Source organism: Henckelia pumila, chromosome 4 (assembly GCF_033568475.1).
Source record: "Henckelia pumila isolate YLH828 chromosome 4, ASM3356847v2, whole genome shotgun sequence".
Classification (NCBI taxonomy): domain Eukaryota; kingdom Viridiplantae; phylum Streptophyta; class Magnoliopsida; order Lamiales; family Gesneriaceae; genus Henckelia; species Henckelia pumila.
In genome coordinates, this window is record NC_133123.1 from 80,576,930 (window position 1) to 80,600,778 (window position 23,849).

General features: G+C 37.7%; 1 protein-coding gene across 4 annotated transcripts in view; it reads right to left on the reverse strand.

Moving 5' to 3' along the window:
- The window catches only part of LOC140859797 (CHD3-type chromatin-remodeling factor PICKLE), a 34,684-nt gene extending 12,383 nt beyond the window's left edge, over positions 1-22,301 (reverse strand). Inside the window, exons 1-21 of one of the 4 annotated variants that reach the window (XM_073262356.1) lie at positions 22,090-22,300; positions 21,767-21,922; positions 20,228-20,365; positions 19,988-20,142; positions 19,495-19,656; positions 18,305-18,552; positions 18,117-18,212; positions 17,885-18,021; positions 17,603-17,815; positions 17,412-17,519; positions 7,201-7,251; positions 6,997-7,096; positions 6,216-6,358; positions 6,037-6,134; positions 5,743-5,881; positions 5,489-5,658; positions 4,578-4,644; positions 4,348-4,470; positions 3,734-3,843; positions 3,571-3,652; positions 2,888-3,085 (exon numbers count right to left, since the gene is read on the reverse strand). In XM_073262356.1, the coding sequence (XP_073118457.1) occupies positions 2,888-3,085; positions 3,571-3,652; positions 3,734-3,843; positions 4,348-4,470; positions 4,578-4,644; positions 5,489-5,658; positions 5,743-5,881; positions 6,037-6,134; positions 6,216-6,358; positions 6,997-7,096; positions 7,201-7,251; positions 17,412-17,519; positions 17,603-17,815; positions 17,885-18,021; positions 18,117-18,212; positions 18,305-18,552; positions 19,495-19,656; positions 19,988-20,142; positions 20,228-20,365; positions 21,767-21,919 (2,691 nt within the window). In that variant the 5' untranslated portion in view covers positions 21,920-21,922; positions 22,090-22,300. The other 3 variants (XM_073262355.1, XM_073262358.1, XM_073262357.1) reach the window with 3 other exon arrangements.
- Positions 22,302-23,849: the final 1,548 nt, after the last annotated feature.

Here is a 23,849-nt window from a genome sequence, read left to right on the forward strand (position 1 = left end):
CAAAGCAATTTAGACAAGTCTGTTTTAGATTCGGCAATAGAAAGCCACATTCCTAGGAAACACTCGAGCATTTCTTGGGAATGGAGAAGGGGAAAGAAACACACAAATGACCGCTTTCACTCGATATCATAGACCTGACCATGGTTCCTCAAGAATAGATTTTGCTTCCGATGGAAGGTGAAGCCGGAACCAAAACCATCTGGCTATGGTTTGATTGGATTTTAGCCGAAATTTACTCCCTAAATTTTAATGGTCAATAAAAACATAAGAATCCGGCTCGCAAACCCACCAAAACATCAAACTTTTTAAGCTCAGTTATTTATTTATTTATTTTTATAAGAAACGGTGATATATTAATTATTAAAAGTAATAATTACAAAATCGGGAAAGAAGTTCGTCGTAGACAAAAGGACGAACAAAACCCTATCACGTCACCAACAAATAAACCTCGAATCCCTCAACATATCCAAGATCGAAAAGTTTCTAAACTCTAAGCTCTTCCCTATCCAAGTAGGAAGTACAAATCTTGATCTTGTCCCAACACTCATTGACCGACTCTTCAATATCTTCGGATGTTCTCCTGTTACGTTCCAGCCACACTGACCAACAAATACAATGCACTGCTACTGTCCACAGAATTCTCCCCCTCTTTCCCAAAAGATGACCAAGATCCAAACAGAGAAGATCTTTCGTAGATCTTGGTACTAACCACAGTAATCCCATTTCCCCCAAAGATCTGGCCCACAAAGACGTCCTATGAGGGCAAGGCAAAAAAAGAGCACGTGATTCTGAGTTTCCATCTCTTTCTGGCAAAGGACACACCAGTCGGGGAGAGAGCACAAGAGGGACACCTCTTTTGCATGGAATCGCAAGTCGGCAACTTACCCAAGACAGCAGTCCAGGAGAATACTTAAATCTTTGGTGGAATCGGGACTTTCCAAATAGAATGGAAAAGCGGAAATAAAGGAAACCTACTAATCGGAAAGAAAGATTCATAAAAAATTTGACTGAGAATAGACAGACGAATCCCCACTCCATACTCTGATATCATACACTCCTTCACTCAATCTGATCCTCTCTAAAGCTCCCAAGAGAACACTCAACTCGTCGACTTCTACAATGGATCATCGTTCACTAATTGTGAAAAAAAAAAAAACAAGGTCCTATTTATTTGAATTAATCAAGTAGCTAAAATCAAATGGGCTAAGCTATCTACTTATCCTCAGAACCTTAATGACATAAGAACTGAGGACTTCAGTTTTTGGTTCTGATTTCATTTCAACTTTTAAATTTCTAAGAACCAATATCGAACAGTAAGTTTTAGGTTTCTATCTTATTTTCGAGTCAAAATAAACACCACCTACAGTTCTGTAATCTGTATGTCCCGAGTTCGGTTCACAGTATAAACTGAATCGTGGCAGGGTTAATTCGACACTTCCGAAAAGGACAAATCCGTTATTTGCAATGTGGATTGCATGCGTAATGGTCCTAATGGATGACAGATATGGGGAAAAAAACAAGGAGAAGAAAGAAAGAAATGAGACATGCTTGGACATATAGAACTTTATATGAAAGATTTGACTAACCTCTTTTCTTCCCCTTCCCGTCCATCGTTTCGAAAAGTGGTATCAGGTATGAAAGCAAACCCCTCTCCCAAGGAAAGGATGGAACCCCTTCCCTTTCCTTGTCCCTCTCCCTCTCCCTCTCCCTCTCCCTCTCCCTCTCCCACATCTCTCTTGCTATTAAATGGACACTAAGTGAGACTGGATTGTAAGAAAACAATTACAAGACCTTGATATCCTTAATTTTATACAAAATACTACTTGAGCACTACAGGCTTGTTAGGTCATTAAAATCTACATCCTTCTCGGATTATTCACTCATTAAATCTCAGGGTATCTTCTGACTATTTCCCTTCATAAGATACATGATTCAGTAGTAAACAAGGACTAAAAGTAAAATACTACAAAGATATTGAGTTTGTGACAATTTGACAAAAAATAACATTGAATTTACGAGAGGCACATCAAGTTCATCTCTCTCTTAAATAACTGAATACTGTAAGCATTGAGATATCATGCACAGAGCACAAAACTACGTCAAAAGTATATGACAACCTGATAGTAACTGAAAAAGGTTTTCATGACTACGTAATCGCAAATGAAAAGGTTTTCATCCATTACTCAAACCACATTAATTCTGAGCTGGAACTTACTTTCTTCCAATTAACTAGTCCAAATTCTCTCATATTGTTAGCATTTGTAAGCAATAGAGCTGTCAAATGGGACACCACGCCCCACCCTTCCCCCAGCCTTGGTCCACCATCAAACGGGGCGGGCTGGCAGCCCAACCAGGCGGATTGGAAAAACCACAACCCAACCCAACTGGCCACGGCTGCGGGTTAGGCAGGTCAACCGTCAAATTAAAAAAAAAAATTGGCCAAAAATATATAATAATAATAATAATTTATAAACGATATAAATTTTTCAAAAATCATCAACCAATAGCCATACATAAACCATTATAAGTAATATAAAATTTCTAAAATTCATCAATCACTATGAATCTTTCAAATTTAATGAAATAACACTATTACAAATCATATAAATCTTTCAAAACTCATCAACCATGCATGAATCCGATCAGCCACATATAAACCATTAGAATAACGTAATAGAGAAAATTTAAGAAAAAAGGTGGTGGGGCGGGGCCCAACCCGCAACCCAAACGAGCCACCCATTTTTAACCCCCCCTTCAAACAAGCAACTAAAATCGCAACCCAACCCGCCTATTTTTCGTAGGGATGGGCAGGCCCCACAGGCCTAACCCGTTTAGATGGCTCTACTCAGCAAGCAACTAAAGTGAATTGAGATTTCAAATATAATACCTGCTTGCGGCTCCTCTTGCCCTTTCCCATGGCATTAAACTCTTCAATTTTTTGCACTTCGTATTTGTCTTGCAAAAGGTCTTCCCAGTAGCTTGCTCGTTCAGGATTGTTTAAAGGTGCTTTATATTCTGCTGGTATTGCAGGTGCTTCCTCTTCTGCCGCCATTTCTGCTTCATCAATGTACTCGAAATTTGCAACCTGAGGCATGCACTTAATGATTACAAAAGATTCAAACAGACATGCAAATCCTTACATTATCAAACAAAGCTCCCAAATTCCATAAATGAAATGGTTCTGATTCAGGAAAACCCATATTGCTGACAATAAAGGATAGCATTGGCTTCTCTGAAATATCAAAGGTAGCTTTCCATTTGCAAACAAAGAAATCATAAAACATCAACCACCTATAAGCATCAAAATTTTCAAATTGAAGATGCTCCATAATTGCATCATAAGCTGGGGTATGATATAGAGTTTCCAAATTGTTGTTATAATTAACTCAAGGACATGGACAAGCATATATCCATCCATACACATTAGAATCCTGACGGCAAGACGCACATGAACCTTCGGAACCACAAAAATGAGCAGAAAACCCCAATAGATATTGCATTCAGAGATTCAATGATATTGTTAAGATTGTGACAACAAATATACTAAATTTATTTAAGAAAGCTACAAACCTTAAAGGCTTTCAAAAACCCATCCTCCTCTTCATCATACAATGAGGAGTCCTCATCTTCGATTTGTTCGCGATTCAGTAATCTACATTCAATTAGGGTTCAGATTTATTATGAAAAACATAAAGTGGATTCAATGATTCAATGAGAATGGAAGGTGATTTACCTATCAATTGCAGTGTCATCATAATGAATTTGGCGAGATTTTACCAATTCGTCGTTGTCATCGGCAAATAATTCTTTTGAGCCATACCTTATGATATCATCCAGTTCCTCCTGCAGCAGAATCAAAGCGTATCAGCACAAGAATATAAATTAAAATGTGGTACAATCTGATTACTTCATGTACAACAAACAATTAAAATCTCTGAACTTTGTATATTAAAAGCAATAAAGCATATGCTTTGCTGAGTTTGTCTGAGTAGATTCATAAAAGGTAGTTAATACTTTTTATGTAATTTGACGAATACCCAGAAAATAATTTAATTATTTTTGCCACAATTAATCATAATCTCTGTCCTACCCAATTCCTTCACTCCATACAACACCAAATCACCTTTCCTCTTCATCTCTTTGTTCTGCACTGCACGGCACTACTTCCCACCATACCCATCATTTCCTCCTCACCCTTCTTCCCCATCTCTATCCTTTTTTATCTCCTCCTCTATGATTCTTGTTTATCACTTCTCCATAAAAGTGCCTCTTAAAAGCAAAGTCACACTTTACAATGTCATGGTGAAAAGGAAAAAAAATATGCTTCCTATCACATTACATCTTTACCTGATTTATATTCTGTGTCTTGAGCTTTCCGACAACAAGATGCTCCAAAACCATTTTCTTTTTGGTCATTTGCATCATTCTTTCCTCGATGGTTCCCCTAGTTATGAGTCTGTAAATCATCACCTGCACAAAAAATTAAAAAAGAAAATAAAAAATCACACCACTGATAAGCCTAGTGACAAATTGAAGATTCAAGAGGCTGCCACGACAAGATCTACAAGGTGTACAACCTTATTTGTTTGACCAAGTCGATGAGCTCTTGCCATTGCCTGCAGATCAGCATGAGGATTCCAATCACTGCAAATTTCAGGCACTCAAAATTAGTAGAATTATATTTTAAGACTGTGTATGACATAATAAAGGTCATTATTTCCCCAGTCATAATGGGCACGAAAGTTGTTCAAAACATTAAAGCAGATTCATGACATACAAATAAAAAATAAAGTAAATCCATGATATCAATCACAATTAACTAGTTATCTCGATCCCAAAGAATCAATGCAACTAATACTACCAATAAAAGATCATAATCACAATCATAACTTAAAAGGTCAAGAGCTTTTGTGACCTCATGACATGACATACACAAATGCATTGTAAATCAACTTGAACTAAATCTTTCAAAAGTTTGCTTTTTCTCTGTGATTTGATCGTCTTACAATATTAAATTATCAAGACCATCAGAAAGTCATGGCAAGCAAGGAATACTAAAGAACAGAAGCAGAGAGGTCTAACAATGATTGGTGCCCCAATTCTAAGTATTGTGATTTCTATGATAAATATAGCTCCCCACGTTTCAAAGGTAGCAAATATCAAATCTGGCACATAGCTAAAATTTAAACTTCAAGTTATGAAATGGGCGATAGGGGGAAGATAAAATTGCATGCCAATTGAAATAATGTGCGTTATAAATTAATTAATGATATGATCTAGCAATAATGTAGAGAATTCAGGAGCCACATAAAACAATAAACTCATTATTGCATCACCCCAATACTTCCATTTTTGCTTCACCACAGAAAGTAATATAGTTCAAATAAGCAAAATGAACATAGACATAAAGAACCGATACATCACCCAAATACAAAACTAGGATACAAATAAGCAAATAACTGCTACTGAACCCAAGAATATTTATTACCTGTCATATATAATTACAGTATCAGCGGTAGCAAGATTGATTCCCAAACCTCCAGCTCTAGTTGATAGCAGAAAGCAAAATCTGGATGAATTCTTCGCATTAAACCTATCTATTCGGATTTGTCTTTCTGCTCCGCCAACTCTTCCATCAATCCTCTCAAAATGCCATTTCTAATGAGTACATTGGACCGTCAGTTCATGTTTTGAAATATATTTTTGGAATATCAATTAACAAGTTTAACTAAATATGAATACCCTAAAATTACAATAATCTTCTAACAGGTCCAGCATATGCTGAAACTGAGTATATATCAGAACTCTGTGGCCTTGCTCTTTAAGCTTGACCATCATCTTGTCTAACAGCTGTAACTTTCCCGAGGATTCCAGAAATTGCCTGTTTATAAACATCGTGGAATCTTGTGAGCAGAAAAATCATAATTATGTCCTAGCAGGCATCAAATGCATCTTAATTCCATCAAGAAAAAAAATGTGAAAATCATTGTGTGTGCACTTGCGTGTGTGGGGTGGGGGGGTAGGTGCACGTAGTACTTGTTAAACTCATTAGCATCTTCTGGTTCGACGCCTTCCAGCATAAAGGGATGACAACAGAGTTTGCGCAGTTCCATCACCACATTTATGAGGGAAATCTAGCAATCAACAACAAGATTAAGCTTGATCCAAAGTCCTTCCAGTAAGATAACAAGACAAACAATAATTTATCAACCCACCTGTGCACCACCCTTGCGAGTTAATATTTTATAATTACGAGTCAAAATTGCTTTGTAATATTCTTTCTGCATGCTACTCAATTCAACACGAAGAATGAGTTCTCTTTTAGGAGGCAGCTCTTTCATGACATCTTTCTTCAATCCTACAAATCAAAGTTATTGTCAAGGACGTTTGTTTGTAGAAGTACAAAATTGCAGATCCTTCTGCATTGCAAACTCCTCATGGACATTGGTCCAATTTCTTAGCAAGAAAAGGAAAGACAAAAAAAAAAATATCTTGATATATCAAAAAGGCCGGCAACCATATGCAATTAAGTCAATGGGAGTAAAACAAGCATTATTGATGAACTGGCCATAAGAAAAATACAATGAAGCAAGCAGATTGATTGTGCAGGCTGAATAGTAAAGGAGAATCATAGATGCTCTGGGCAAAGAGATTAGAAGAGAGAGTTCGCGGTTTTAAATTTGATTCAAAACAAGGAACAAAATTGAGGGTGCGAGCAGTTTGTGAGTCAAATGCTGGAGTATGACATGTCAGCCCATGCATACTTGTTTCCATAAAGGTTCGAGCAAATGGTTCTTGTCCTCCATGCATGCAACATGGTAAATAATCAATCAATTTTTTAAGCCAGTGAAGATTTGGCTTTAGTCCTGTAGTGGCTATTAGTACCATGCCTGAGAATTGTATATAATTTGCTTTAACATTGAAAGATGTTTCCTGATCATAAAGGCGAGAAAAGAACCACAAGCTCCAATTTACAAGATAAGTTTCAGTTATTACTTCTCAGTAGATGTGGTGCCAACATCTTATGAAGCCTAGAGATTTGCTCCTCTTGATTTATATCCTTGAACTCCTCCTGGAACTCCTCTAAACTTCCAAACTGAAAATACATTTGACAAAACAAAAGAATAATAGAAAATTTTCATATAATATTAGTTGATTTACTCACAATGATAAAACAATATCAAGTTAGAATACACTGACCTTCCCTGCATCAAGGAAATGCATAAGCATGAAAAGCTCATCTAAATTGTTCTGTAATTCATGAAGACAATGGTCATATAATCATGTTACAAATTAAAAGGCAGAAATAAGTATTTTTTCCAACTGTAAACTTCATAAGAACCCATGCTACCACTGTTCAAATATAGAATGATGGGAAGAGTTCATCCCCAGAGACTCACTGACTTCACAAGAAAAACATCACAAAATAGTGGGCATAGGATCTCAATACACAGGGATGGTGATGGAAGGTGAAGTGTCTCACCAATTTACATGCCTAACACAACATAAAAAGAAGCAAGAACATGGCATCCCCATCATTTTTTTGCATTTCATTCATAACTACAGGTGTTTATGCAATCACTACATGCAACCTGAATGGAAGAGGGGTAGAAGGACCCAAAGCATTTACAGTAAAAAGTGATTTTTTTTTATAGGAAACAGTAGTATATTAATAGAATAGTTTAATTACAAAAAGTGGACTAGAGGTCCACGCCTAACTTAGGCTCATAAGCTGCTAACAAAATCCAAAACTCCAACTCATATACTGATCTGACATCGAAAATGATTTGAACTCTGCATTATTCAAATTCCAACATGCCACTCTAAACTTGATCTTATCCCAACATTCTTCAATTGAGTATCTAGATCGTCAAAAATCCTCCTATTCCTTTCCAACCAAACCGACCAACGTATCAGTGAACAACCATAACCCAAAAAATACTTTCCCTCCTCCCCAGACCACACCCAAAATCCATTGCAAATAAATCCAAGTTGATCTCAGAAGAACCCAAACCAAACCCATCTCCTCCAATGCTTTAGACCAAATATCATATGTAAATGGGCAATGAATAAGTGATCCTGAGTGGCTGAGTCAGCACATGTTGTCCGCAAAGGGTTTTTCTTTTGCATCAAATCACACGTCGGTAATTTTCCAAACGCAATTGTCCACGAGAATACCTGAACCTTGGAAGGAGTGGAAGCTTGCCATATGGTTCGACACAATGGAAATGATGGTTGATTGCTATTATCAAATAATGACTCGAAGAATGATTTAACGATAAACTCACCAGATGACTCCCAAACCCATTTCCACCCATCTGCAACTCCCTCGCATAACCTAACCCTCTCAATGGCAATAAGCTCAAATCACTCACCTTCTCTTCCTTGAGATCCCTCCGAAAGTGGAGATTCCAAGAGAGAGTAGAAATATTGGGCACAGATCCAAAGGTCACGAAATGAGAAATTGGCTGATTATGGACCAAAGAAAGCTGAAATAAAGACAGAAAAGGATTTTGAAAAAAACCTTACCCCTGCCACCTGTCCTCCCAGAATCTGATTTTATCACCCCTCCTGACCATCACCTTCACTGACTAGATAAAAGTCGGGTAGATCCTAGAAACAAATTTCCAATTGCCCCTAAAAGTTAGGTTCAATGCCGACCCTGCAGATCCGTCTCCCTGTGAACCGTTTTTATTTACAATTATCTTTTTTAAAACTGAATCCCCCTCATTGGAAAATCTCTGCCACCACTTACATAACAGTGTCCTGTTCCTCATACAAATATTACCAATACCTATACCGCTTCTATCTTGAGTTCTGCAAACTTGTGCTCCCAAGCAATAAGATGATTATGTTGATGTGATGACCCAAATCCTTATTTAAATAAAGTACTAATTAAGACATGATTAAAGAGAGTTAATTAAGCATTATTAAGGAATTGAATAATTGAGGATCGACATGTTTGGACCCACCGATTTTAAAAAATCGTACCACCCAATCTACTTCAGCTTACATTATCCCAAGAAATCCAACTAGACGAATGAGATTATGACGCGTAGCAGATAAGATTGAGTTCGGATCTTCTGACCTAGTCTAGATGCAACCTATAAATAAAAGCTGATTTCATTTGTTCCCTACACCGCTTCCCTCAGCTTCTCTCTCTCGAGCTCTAGCCATATACGGTACAACATAGGTTTTCTAGCTAGTTTCTAGGGTAGTTTAGTGTCGAGGAAGGGCCGGTGACCCAGGACACGCAGATCGAGACATCATCAACGAGCTGAAGTCGGATGCGGGTATAATTCTAAGGCCTTAAATAGTGAATTAAGGATTAGTAGGAAGAACTTTGAAGCATGTTCAGTAATTCTGGATCTGGCATGATAGTGATTTCAGTATGTTGGTTTGTCTAGATTCAGGCGAGTAGACTTTCTGCCAGATTGGTTTAGTGAGGTACGTGATATATTGATTGAGATATCCAAACGTAGTATACACGCTTGTGTTGCATAATTTTTTTTTTGATCAGAAACATAAATATTATTAATAATTAAGATAATTAAAGTACAAATTGTGGACCAGTGTTGCATAATTATTTGTTGCATGATACATGTTTTACTGTTTTGACATATTATGCATGACATATCACGTTGGGCCTGATGTCTTAGAGATATACCTCGTTTGTTGGGCCCGGTCAACCCTATTCTATTTTGTGGACGGTTGGGTATCGAGAGCTGCAGTGTCCGATGGGACCCGCGGGCTCTGATGACCTTGGATATTGTAGGTCCACGTCTTGATGATGAGTGTGGGAGCCAAAACATGCTTATGGCAAATCAGAAACTACGCACTCAGGCGCCTCTAGACTGAGCATGAGATTCTAGACTTGATCTTTGATAGTTTATATCCGAGCATATTGCATTTTGCATGCATCATATGGTTTGAATACTTTCTGATCAAAAAAGCATGGTTTGAATACTCGTACATTGTCGTTCGCGTCCTTGTGTCATCTTGGACATCCCATTCCACGGGGCAGGTCTTAGATTGGACGGTTCGGACTACGGCAGAGGGTAGAGCAGTTGGGTTTTCAGTGGTGTTCCAGCAGAGGTTTTATTTGGTTTCTCATATTCTCGTGTAGGATTATGATTTCGAAATCGTTTGTATTAACGTTTAAGATTGGGATTATTGTTATGTTTGGGTTTGAATTGTAAAAATACTTTAAGTTATTGTTTCCGATGTTTAAATGTTCTTATTAAGTTTTAATCATGCATGCTTATTAGTAGGTTTAGTAACGGCTCGGATAAGGGTGCTACAGGTGATCCCCATCGGGTTCATACCACAAGAAATCTCTCATAATCTTCTCCATTGCGTCTGCTATCCCCTTGGGTAGAAATTTTCAGCTGCCCAACCAATGATGCCCAACTCGTCCCTGATCACTAAAACCCGGTACCGTGTTTTAGTTATGAGAAAAATAAAAAAACAACTAAAACGTCAGGGACGAGGTGGGGAAATATTGTTTGGCAGCTGAAAAGTCCTCCCCCTTGGGACCTTGAACAATGACATGTAGCACGGTAAAGCATTCAAAACTAGTCAATCTCTCTCCTCCGGATAGAAAAGATTTCTTCCAACTTGCTAATTTCTTGGTCAACTTGAAGGTTCCCCAAATGAGACTTTTAAAGAATTCCCCCCCCCCCCCCCCCACACGTTGGGCCTGATGTCTTAGAGATATACCTCGTTTGTTGGGCCCGGTCAACCCTATTCTATTTTGTGGACGGTTGGGTATCGAGAGCTGCAGTGTCCGATGGGACCCGCGGGCTCTGATGACCTTGGATATTGTAGGTCCACGTCTTGATGATGAGTGTGGGAGCCAAAACATGCTTATGGCAAATCAGAAACTACGCACTCAGGCGCCTCTAGACTGAGCATGAGATTCTAGACTTGATCTTTGATAGTTTATATCCGAGCATATTGCATTTTGCATGCATCATATGGTTTGAATACTTTCTGATCAAAAAAGCATGGTTTGAATACTCGTACATTGTCGTTCGCGTCCTTGTGTCATCTTGGACATCCCATTCCACGGGGCAGGTCTTAGATTGGACGGTTCGGACTACGGCAGAGGGTAGAGCAGTTGGGTTTTCAGTGGTGTTCCAGCAGAGGTTTTATTTGGTTTCTCATATTCTCGTGTAGGATTATGATTTCGAAATCGTTTGTATTAACGTTTAAGATTGGGATTATTGTTATGTTTGCGTTTGAATTGTAAAAATACTTTAAGTTATTGTTTCCGATGTTTAAATGTTCTTATTAAGTTTTAATCATGCATGCTTATTAGTAGGTTTAGTAACGGCTCGGATAAGGGTGCTACAGGTGATCCCCATCGGGTTCATACCACAAGAAATCTCTCATAATCTTCTCCATTGCGTCTGCTATCCCCTTGGGTAGAAATTTTCAGCTGCCCAACCAATGATGCCCAACTCGTCCCTGATCACTAAAACCCGGTACCGTGTTTTAGTTATGAGAAAAATAAAAAAACAACTAAAACGTCAGGGACGAGGTGGGGAAATATTGTTTGGCAGCTGAAAAGTCCTCCCCCTTGGGACCTTGAACAATGACATGTAGCACGGTAAAGCATTCAAAACTAGTCAATCTCTCTCCTCCGGATAGAAAAGATTTCTTCCAACTTGCTAATTTCTTGGTCAACTTGAAGGTTCCCCAAATGAGACTTTTAAAGAATTCTCCCCCCCCCCCCCCCACGTTGGGCCTGATGTCTTAGAGATATACCTCGTTTGTTGGGCCCGGTCAACCCTATTCTATTTTGTGGACGGTTGGGTATCGAGAGCTGCAGTGTCCGATGGGACCCGCGGGCTCTGATGACCTTGGATATTGTAGGTCCACGTCTTGATGATGAGTGTGGGAGCCAAAACATGCTTATGGCAAATCAGAAACTACGCACTCAGGCGCCTCTAGACTGAGCATGAGATTCTAGACTTGATCTTTGATAGTTTATATCCGAGCATATTGCATTTTGCATGCATCATATGGTTTGAATACTTTCTGATCAAAAAAGCATGGTTTGAATACTCGTACATTGTCGTTCGCGTCCTTGTGTCATCTTGGACATCCCATTCCACGGGGCAGGTCTTAGATTGGACGGTTCGGACTACGGCAGAGGGTAGAGCAGTTGGGTTTTCAGTGGTGTTCCAGCAGAGGTTTTATTTGGTTTCTCATATTCTCGTGTAGGATTATGATTTCGAAATCGTTTGTATTAACGTTTAAGATTGGGATTATTGTTATGTTTGCGTTTGAATTGTAAAAATACTTTAAGTTATTGTTTCCGATGTTTAAATGTTCTTATTAAGTTTTAATCATGCATGCTTATTAGTAGGTTTAGTAACGGCTCGGATAAGGGTGCTACAGGTGATCCCCATCGGGTTCATACCACAAGAAATCTCTCATAATCTTCTCCATTGCGTCTGCTATCCCCTTGGGTAGAAATTTTCAGCTGCCCAACCAATGATGCCCAACTCGTCCCTGATCACTAAAACCCGGTACCGTGTTTTAGTTATGAGAAAAATAAAAAAACAACTAAAACGTCAGGGACGAGGTGGGGAAATATTGTTTGGCAGCTGAAAAGTCCTCCCCCTTGGGACCTTGAACAATGACATGTAGCACGGTAAAGCATTCAAAACTAGTCAATCTCTCTCCTCCGGATAGAAAAGATTTCTTCCAACTTGCTAATTTCTTGGTCAACTTGAAGGTTCCCCAAATGAGACTTTTAAAGAATTCTCCCCCCCCCCCCCCCCCCAAACACCCTAAGGAACTCCAAAATATTTAATGGGCCAAGATTCCCCCCACACCCAATCTCACTGGCTAATCTTCCCATTCTTTTCATCACAATTAATCTCTTGCAAGGTGCTCTTCACCAAATTGATCTTCAGCCCAGACATGTCACTAAAGGACTGCACAATCTCCTCCAAAAACCTTAGATGGTTCTCATCCCTTGAGAAGAACAAGGTATCATCCGCAAACTGAATATGTCAAACTTTGACCCTATTTGTACCCAATGTCAGACCTCTAAATATCCATCGTTTTTACATTGTCTACCAATCTACCCAACACGTCTACCACCAGGTTAAAAAGAAAAGGTGATGGCGGATCTCCTTGCCTCAGACCTCTCTCTCCTCTAAATTTACACATGGGCTTACAATTAATAAGTATCGAACAAGAGACACTCGACAAACAACACTTGATCCACCTTCTCCACCGATCTCCAAAACCTTTCTTAAAAAGCACAATATCCAAGAACCTCCAATCGACATGGTCGTAGGCCTTCTCAAAATCTACCTGAAAAACCCAACCGCTTCTCTTCTTGAACCTGACTTCATCCAGTAACTCATTTGCAATTAATCAGCTAGAATTTGTCTTCTTTCAATAAAAGCATTATGGGAGTCTGCTATTCTAATAGGCATAACCTTCTTCAATCTCAAAGACAACACTTAAGCAATAATCTTGTAAAGACTCGTTACCAAGCTAATCGACTGAAAGTCCTTCATTTTAACCAACTCTTGTTTCTTTGTAGAAAAAAGCTTGTGTCTCATTGGTAATACAACTTTTTTTTTATAAGAAACAATATTGTATTAATTATGATAAAGTTATGTAGTACAAAATGCGGACAAGTGATCCGCCCTCGACAACAAGGTTGTCATGATCCTACATCTATCAACAAAAGGCAAAAGCCCAATCTCGTAATAAATCGGAGATTGATATTTTTTCAAAGATTACATGATACCCAATCCAAGTCGAAACTCGGATTTTAATCCTTTCCCAGCACTCGTCAATGGATTTTTCAACATCTTCAAATATGCTTCTATTCCTCTTCAACCATACGGACCAACATATTCCACGGACTACCACCCTCCAAAAGATTCTGCCTTTCTCGCCCAACGGATGACCGAGATCGATAGCGAATAAATCTTGAGTTGATCTTGGAGCCGCCCAAACCAGCCTCATCTCTGCCAAGGCTCTATCCCAAAGCCCCCTTGTAAAGGTACAATGAATGAACATGTGGTCTTGCGTCTCCATCTCTTTCCTACACAGCACACACCAATTGGGGCATAGAGCACATGTAGGCCACCTCTTTTGCATCGTCTCCGATGTTGGCACTTTGCCCAACACTGCGGTCCACGAAAAAATTTGAACCTTTGTTGGAACCGGAATCTTCCAGATGACGTTGAAAAGTGGAAAAGCTGGAAACACACTACTCGGAAAGAAAGACTCGAAGAAGGATTTAACTGAAAAGATCATTGGTAATACAACTGATAACACCCCCTCAAAAAATTCATTGAAAACCTTCAACAAGTCCCCTTTTGAGTATGTCACAGCATTCCTGAAAAACTACAATCGAAAACCCATCCGGCCCCGGTGCTTTTGTGCCATCACTTTCAACGACTGCTCTTCTTGATCTCCTTCTCTGAAAAATTCCTTTCAAGCTCCAAATTCCAATCCAGCCTCCATATCAATAGACTTCATTCCCCTCTTATTCCCCACCCCCCACCCCAATTAGATTTCCTGTACAAATTTTGGAAAAAAAACTACTAACTGAGAAACAATTTGTTCTCCATCTGAAGTAACCCATCCATCATCCAGTTCCAACTTATCAATGGTTGACTTGCTCCTTCGCTGAGAGTAACAACTGAATGAATTTTGAGTTACAATCCCCTTCTTTAATCCACTTAACCTTACCTTTTGACCTAACATTTTTTTTTTCACATTTAATCTTCTAGAGCACACCTCGTCTCCTTTTCTCGGTTGCCAAAAACCTGACCCCTGGCCCTATTTTCCACATCCAATTTCTTGATTTTCTCTTCCAAATCCTTACATCAATTGCCCAAATCCCCAAAAACCTCTTCATTCCACTTTTTAAGATTAGATTAGATTTTAAGACCTTAATCTTCGTCATGAACTTGAACCCTTCCCATCCTTGAGTATCAGTTGTACACCACCAACGAGAAAATATATTTCTAAATTATTGTGTTCTAACCAAACCTTTTCAAACCTAAAAGGAGTTGGTCCCTAAACCTCCCTTCGAAGTGTCTAGAAGCAACAGAAAATGATCCGATGTAATTCTAGGCAATACACTTTGACGGAAAAAAAGAAAGAATCCATCCACCCCTTAGTAACAAGAATTTGTCGAGCCTGCAACAAATGGATGACGCTCTCATATTGGACCAAGTAAATTTTACATTCAAAAGAGGTGGATCACACAACTCAAGTTCCCTGATTAGGATATCAAAACAAATCATGCTACTAGTCACTGAATTACTGTTTTGTTTCTCACTCGGAGATCTAACCACATTAAAATCCTCCCAACACACCATCTCTCCCCACAAATGACATACAATCCAACCAATTCGTCCAAAAAATCCTGTCTTTCTCTTGGTTTACACGACCCTACATTGCTAAAAACCACCATTTTGTCTCACAATCCTTCTCAAGTTCAACGGATACTGAAAACAGTCCTAAAAGGATGTCCTTAATTGTGACCTAGAATCCCACATTACCAAAATTCCCCCTAATCGGCAGATAGCTGGTAAAAGTAACCAATCCACGACCCTGAACTTCCCACAAGCTTGCAATTAATACCCTGTCTATTCGCTGTCTTTTCACCTCCTGCAACACTACAATGTCCAGACTTTCTTTCCTCAAGACTGTTCTAATCACCCCTCTACGCCTACTCAACAGTCAACCCCCCAACCCTGATATTGCAAGAAATAATCTTCATCTAACATCACCACAGCCCCTGTGGGTCGCACCTCATAATTGAATCCAAACACCGACCAATTTAACTCCCTATTTTTGTTAATCACTGACCTATTCCCTAATGAAATAACCAATGGTACCTTTTTTAACCTCCAAACGAGTAAGACAACGATCTGAAACCGAAGACCCTTCCCTACACAAGTTCGTAATCTTCCATTTTTGTTGTGGCTCGTTTAACTCCGGAAAGCTTCCATTCTTGTTCCTAAATTTGTGCACTGTAATTACAAAGTTGTTGCCCCTGAAACGACCTAAGATTGGACCTGAATTAGATTCTTTGATAAATTCCAAAATCTTCGAGCACACCCAACTAACTCCTCGAAAATCCATCTCCAATAAATAACTCGCATTCCTAGTTCTTTCATTAAATCAAACTGTGTTCCCCCGACTGCCCAATCTTGAAGTGAAGCTAAAAAAGAAGGGCTGGGCCACAAAACGAGAAAAGCTCAAGAAAAAAAGGTGACGGCAAGGCAAGGGTTGAAAATCCAGCAAACAATTAGGAGAGAGGTCGCCGGTGTGCACCGGTGGTCGGCGCAGACCGATGAAGTGGGGGAAGGTCGGGAAGAAGCGACGGTGGGTACCAAGGAGCAGGCTGAGCCCATGTTTTCAAAACCGGACCGGACCGGCCGGTTCGACCTGTTCGACCGGGAACCGGTCACTAGTCCGGTCCGGATTGCTCTTAAAAACCGTTTTTACAGTCAAAACCGGTCAAGAACCGGTCGAACCGGCTTCGAACCGGTCGAAAACCTTAATTAAAACCTTAATTTAATATTTTAATATATATACAAGATTATTTGGAATTTGTATCATTAAAAATATTATTTTAGTAATATTAGAGTTTTTTTAATTAATTAATTAATTTTTTAAAAATATATAACTAAAATTAATATTTTGAATATATTTATATGGTTATTTAGTTTTCAAACTATGATAAATCTATATATTTTTCTATTTATATACATATTTTAGGTTTTAAAAATTTAAAATATATTATTAATTATATTATATTATATAAACGGTTTTCCGGTCCGACCGTCCGGTTAAAACGGTCTGACCGGTTGGACCATTTTTTTAAGGTAAAACAGTTCGATCACCGGTTCGGTTATGAAAACATTGGGCTGAGCATTTTTAAAAATTTCTCTCTAAAGTTTGTGGCTAGTGACTACCTTTCAAGTTCATTTTTTGTAAAGTCAGAGCATAAAGTGATTTCAATGATCCATCAATCAATCTGAACTTGGTTTCATCAAGGATTGTTGACTCACTTGAAAATAACCTCACTCCACACAAGTCTCCATAATTGACATTTATATACATTAATCCATTACTAATTTGAAAAGACCACATTCAGTCCGCTCATCCAAGATTATCCAATAATTTTGCAAAATAATCCAGCACAGTGGCATTATCGGTTCTAGTTGCGAGTTGTTAATAACAATATCCAAAAAAGTACGCACTAAGGTAACAACACAAAGAAAACTTGATATGCCTTTGCACAAGCAGTAGTAGCTGCTCAATATTAAAAATCGTGATAAGCATCAACAACACAATAATGGCAGAGTGCTAAAATAAACAGTAATGTATCATAATGTAAATGAGTAAAAATAAACCTGAAGTGGAGTTCCGGTCAGGAGAATACGATGTCTGCTAGAGAACTGTTTCAAAGAAGAAAACAGCTTCGAATCCTTATTTTTAAGACGATGACCTTCATCAACTATCTACAAATAGATGCCAGTGGACATTAAAAGCAAGCATCAAATGGATACAAAAAACATTGCACTACTAGGAAATGTCTGTTCACCATGCACTCCCATTTTATGGGTTTCAAAGACGATATATCCATGTTGATCATTTCAAATGACGTCAAAAGCACGTCAAACTTTATTCTATCTTGTTTGCTTTCACTGACTGTTTGACCAGATTTCTTCTTTTTGTTCTTCTTCTGATTTTTGGGATAATAGAATTCATATTCTCTTATCACAGAGCGAGCATGAGCACCTCCGACATACATCACCTGCAGCAATTGATTATCTATGAATATAAACACTGGTTTATTATAATTTCAGACTTTATGTATACTTACAACATTCATATGAGGAGCCCAGGTGGCAAATTCACGCTCCCAGTTTCTCAATGTCGAAAGAGGAGCAATCACCAGATGTGGGTAATGAATCTCCCCAAAAAGAGATGCTAAAAATGCAATACTCTGTATTGTTTTGCCTGAGCTCACAAAAATTTAGTGCACAGAATTTTGTCACAAAGAGAAAGTAAGAGAAAGAACGAGGAAAAGGACAATTTAAAGCAAAACAGCATACCAAGCCCCATCTCATCTGCGAGTATCACATGTGTTTGTTTGGACCAAGCAAAACGTAAGAAATTCAACCCTTCAAGCTGATACGGATGCAATGAACCTTAATTTTTTAATTGATGAAAACAGAGTCAAATAGAAGATTATATATGCTCAAAATGAAAAATATATGCTAAAATGCAGAGCATGGCATACCTCCAGAGAGAAAACCAGGACTACTCTCAAAGTGTTGAAACTCTTTTTGTTTTTTCTTTGATTCCATGGCATCAAGAAGGCTGCTCTTCTGTTTTGAAACAGATATCTTGTCAGATCGAGACTGCAAGCTATTAAATCGTTCAATTTCTTTTTGAAAAGATGCAATGTCCGATTCCAACTCCCAACTGCAGTCATCATATGGAAGCTCCTTCCATTTCACATAGTATTCTTTCTCTTCACCTACAGTCCTGTTTTTTACCATAATTTGACAACACTTGGAATTAATGTGATAGATTAAATACCAATATATCATTTATACCATGGAAAACCACCGGCATTAAACTCAAGCACAAAAATCAATCATATTTTGTGGCGTGGCTCATATGTTCAGCAATTCATTTTATTTCTATATAAGACAAGAAAATTTTCTTAGCATAATAAGACTTCTGCTGTTAGAAGTAAAGCCTTCAACCAACTCAAATAGTCTGATAAATGATAGTAGCTGTCATATGTGAATGGCAAAATTAAAAAGATGAGCAAGCAACACACAGGTGAAAGCCAGAATGATTTTGACTTCCCAGCAACAACTGTTTTCATCCACGATTTTGAACATTTTTTCAAGATCTAACCATACACAGACAAAGCATGACACTGCATGAAGTCGTAAACCTTGATTTAAATCAGCCTTTTCAATAACTTAAATCCTTGTAGAGGCAGCTAAAATATTCCCTCAAAGCATGGATAGCACTGAATGAAGGTAAGCATTCATTCAAAACTCAAACTTTTATAGGGGCAAACACATTGAGCGCATTTGTACACCAAAGCAGAGGATAATCAAACATTATTAAACAAACAGATGCCAGTTTGATTCAAAATATTTACTTTTAAATTCAGAATGCAAAGCCTGAAACAAATAATTGCTCCGAGCTAACCAAATAATTAAACAAATAGTCCAAGAGTAAGAGATTTTTTTTCCTTTTTAAGTGACTAGACATGTCAATCAAAGAGTTTTGACAAATTGACTGACATGTCTAGTCAATCAAAGCAATTGACAATATATTCTTCATCTGAAAGTCCAATAATTCTTTCGAACAGAAACAAATGAAAGGTTCAAGACTAAAATTTTGGCACAATGCCTTGTCAAAATATCACAGGTATTCATTCAATGCAGCAAAAGATGTAAGCGAAACCTGCAGGCAATAATCCGATCAACGGTAGTCCAATCTGGTTTGATAGGACCGAATTCATCCTCAGGGTTAGTTGGTGATGACGCCTGTTTATGGAAGTTATTTATTTTGGTTTTTAAACGAGGATTTGACCTTTGCGCCTTAACAAATTCTATCTCGGGGACCCTGGAACAACATACAGATGACGCACGATACGGTTAAGAAGAAGACAAAACATGCTTGATAAAATGAGAATATCACTGCGGAATTCAATCTGCACCTTCTTTTGGAACAGTATTTAAGTAAATTTCAATTAGATGGTAATACTGTTCTTGAAGAATATTCAACTGGTGAGTATAATAATTCGTGCCATATGAGAGTGAATCTGTAATAGCTTGGTCACGATTTGTTAATTTGAAGCTGAGCAAATAACAGAGGATATACTTTCCCTAGGAACATGCCTTAAAAAATAACTGAAATAACTACATGGCAAATAGAGATCATATGAAAATTCTACCATGTGCAGTGGAGGTAGGATAAGCCTTTCCACTTGACTAGATACTGGTTCGTAAGAGCTTGATCCGATCCAAGCTTAGATGCATCACTATCATCAATAGCAGTGGGACACACCTCACAGTCAAGTATTCTCTCAATTTCAATGAGAGGGCCAATCTGTTGAAAAACATGGTTACATAAGCAAACTAAAGTTGCACTCATCCCTGACAAGATTTATACCAGAAGCATAAAGGATGCATACGCATTCAGGGCACTTCCAGTAACTAGGAATATGAGCTTTCAGTGGTGGTAGTAAACACTTTGGATGGTAGACATAGGTACATGTTTCACAGCTCAAAAGATTGTCATCTTTGCCACAAGCTTGACACAGGCCTTCTTTCTATTAATAGATACACAGTGAAACAAGTTATTCTAGAAACTTGCAACTCTAAAAAGGCAGCAAAACATGCATTTGCATCTGCACAAATTGAAAGGCATAGAAACCCGCATAATTTATTGCAATACATCCATATTTTTTGCAAAAACGTACAAATTTAACGTATAACCCAGATAAAATTAGAGGAAACTTGTAAGTCATAAATGAGTATCTCTCACATTCATGCATTCATTTAAAGGCTCCTTGATCTCATTTTTATGTGTGACTGTCTAAAATGGTATTTGGTATTTCCCAGTCATAAAAACTGTCAATGCTTTAATATTTAATTGAAATATAATAACATAAGTCCAAGGATGCTAACGAACAATTGAGTTAAGATTCCATCCTTTCTAATTAATGAGTAGGAAAAGAATAAAAGTTGTTTACTAAAATCTAGAGAATGAAGCTAGCATCGTAAAAAGAAGAGGCTGGCTGGGCATGGGGAATGAGCATTATTGACGCATGTTGCTGTTATAGATTTCCGCCTAAGGCCCTAGAGAGAGGAGCTGAAACCGTGATACCTAATTAAATGCTCAATTGTTAAAAATTGAATTTAATTACTGAAATCAATCCAATCCTGAAGCCATGAAGGTTTTCCAGGGGCATCCCCTACCCTAACAACAGTTTTAAAAGATGTAAGTCCTGTGGTGTTAATTTGAATCCCCCACATTTATGCATCGAGATTTCTTGAGATGAAAATTGTTCGATAAAGAATGTGGCAACCGAACCTAATCAATTGGAACCAAGTATCAATAGGAGATAAAGCCAAAGGACAATTTTCTTAGATGCACGTGTAGAAAATCAATTCAAATAAGGAAAATAGCCACACAGGAAAACAAGTTAATTTCCACAACCATCAGTTCCGACACCTAAAATATTCGGCTTGGGCAAATGGGGGAGGGGCGGTGCGGGTGGAAGTTAAAAGCAGGCACAGGCAAAGCCACAACAATGCAAGTTCACAGAGTACGATGAGCATTAATTGTTTATATCCCCAATCGTAAGACTCTCCAAATCAGATTTATGGCACATATCATCTTACTGCTAAACCTATTGCCGAATACAGGCATCATAATCGGGTGCTTCATTGGTCCCCTTCATTAAGTGGCATTGTAGTAAGTATGACATTTAAGAAAATGACTCGTCACAGAGTCAGAATCAATAAGAAGCAAAACTATATGTGCACAAATTCATGTGTGCCCAAAAACATGCACAGAAGATAACATAGGTACGTTTCAACTATTTAGATCGTGGATCAGCACACAGATATAACACGCACAACGATAACTGGACAGTGAACAGATTACGTACTAAGTCACACAAATCAAGCGAACAAACTAATGGGAGAGGTAGGAAAGCAAAATCTACCGCATCAGGACGTTCAATTTTTTCTATTTTGTCATGAGAAGAGCCCGACCCAGAATTTCCCTTAACGAAATCATTTTCTTCGTCGGAATCATCTATGTTGTAAACGGGCCGGCGTTCCGATCGAAGCCGAAGCCTCTCCACCAAACTTGCCATTTTCTACACAAACATCAAGCAGGAAAACACGGACATCATGAAATTCACCAATCGAATATAAGTTGGGTAAATGGCTGGCTAAGTTAGATGAAAGTGAGGCGAAAAGCGTTTTCAATCACAACTAAAAATGGCTATGCATGCCCTGAAAAGCAGAATTTAACTGTATGTGCCTGAATTCCCTGTGCGGCTGCAGCTGGCGTACAGACAATGAGAAAAAGAAAATGGGATGGAGTGTTTCTCTGAAAGACGGACTTGCTAATTCTCGTTGGGCGAAATGGTAGGGACTCGGGACAATGCCCAATTTAGATTAAGGGACAATGCCCCATTCCTCGTCCGTTGGTGTTGGATTTCTTCGATTCGAAAGTTAGGGCATTACAAAGTAGACATGATGGAGAAATAAATGAAGATGTAACGTGAAGTTTAAAGGCAAGCCCACAGTCAAATTTCAAACACAAGCCCAATATACAATGACAACTAAGTCACTATCGCACACATTTTACGTATTATTAAACATATCCACATGATGCACATACGTTAAAATTTTTATCTAAAATATAGTTTTATATTTGTGTATAACAAACTTTTATATGAAATATAATAAAATTTGAGTAATTTATATTTAATGTTATGTTTTTTATTGTATTTCAAAATTTAAAAATAATTATGATAGTCATGGGATAAGGGTATTTTGGAGATAAAAATTGGTATGGCATAATCTATCAAAATTAGTTATTATATATGTCTCAAACTTAATAATATAGAAGAGATAGAAGAGATGTCTCAAACTTAATAATATAGAAGAGATATAGAAGAGATAGAAGAGATAATATAGAAGATATTTAACAAAATATATCTTTCTATATTATAATAGTTTCATGCCTTAAAATAACTGTTTGGTATTTTATGTGTTAGGACTGAATTATCCCTAAACCACTTTCACCCATTTTCTCCCCCAATCCCCCCACTACACGTTATATTTGCTTCTTAATTTTTAAACTTTTATGTCTCATTTATTTTATATATATATATATATATATATATTTAAAAATCAAATATTTAAAAATAAAATTTAAAGATACGTGTGTTGCACACGTTTTGTGTGTGCCAGATGGCTAGTATAATATATATATATACGTCTACTATCTATACTTTTCTACTATTTTATAAGACAAAAACTTCTATGAGAGACGGTCTCAAGTGTCATTTTTTTTAGACGTGTCTCTTATATGGATTATCCATTAAAAAATATTATATTTTATGCCAAAATTATTACTTATTATTATAAATATGGGTAGGGTTGACCCGTCTAATGGATGAGACCGTCTCACAAGAGTGTTACTCCTTTTATAATCGTTGAGAGTATTAGAAAAACTATTTTTTGTCGGTCTTTATGCGAATGTTGAGGATATTGGTAATTTGTTTTATCGTTTGGATATGCCGCAGAGTTGTTAGTAATACATGATGAGTTTCATGTGTCGATGTTGTGGAAGTATGGGTCAGATCCATCTTGTATCTTGATGACAGTTGAGGTAGAATTGAATAGTTCTCTTAGCTATTCTATTTAGAAAAGTTTAGTGTTTTGTTGCTAAGTATTTTGGGAACTTGTGAATTTCTCAAGAGCTCGAGTTCTAGATTATATGAGTTAAGTTTAGCTGGTGATTAGACATTAAGCATAGTTTCGTTGTTAAAAAGCTTTTAAGTTTGAAATAAAATCGACATAAATTATTTATTGGTTTTACGGATATTTATTCATTTAAGTTGCGATCCAGGATTTAAGGTTATCAAACTAAGGCAGACATCAGATATTTTAGGATTTTAGGGGGCGAATTAAAACTCTTACACTCATATGGGAACAGTGATTAGAAATTTCTCTTGGGCTACAATCATTTGAGGATAAATAAGAATTTGCAAATTTATTTTGCAGTGGGAG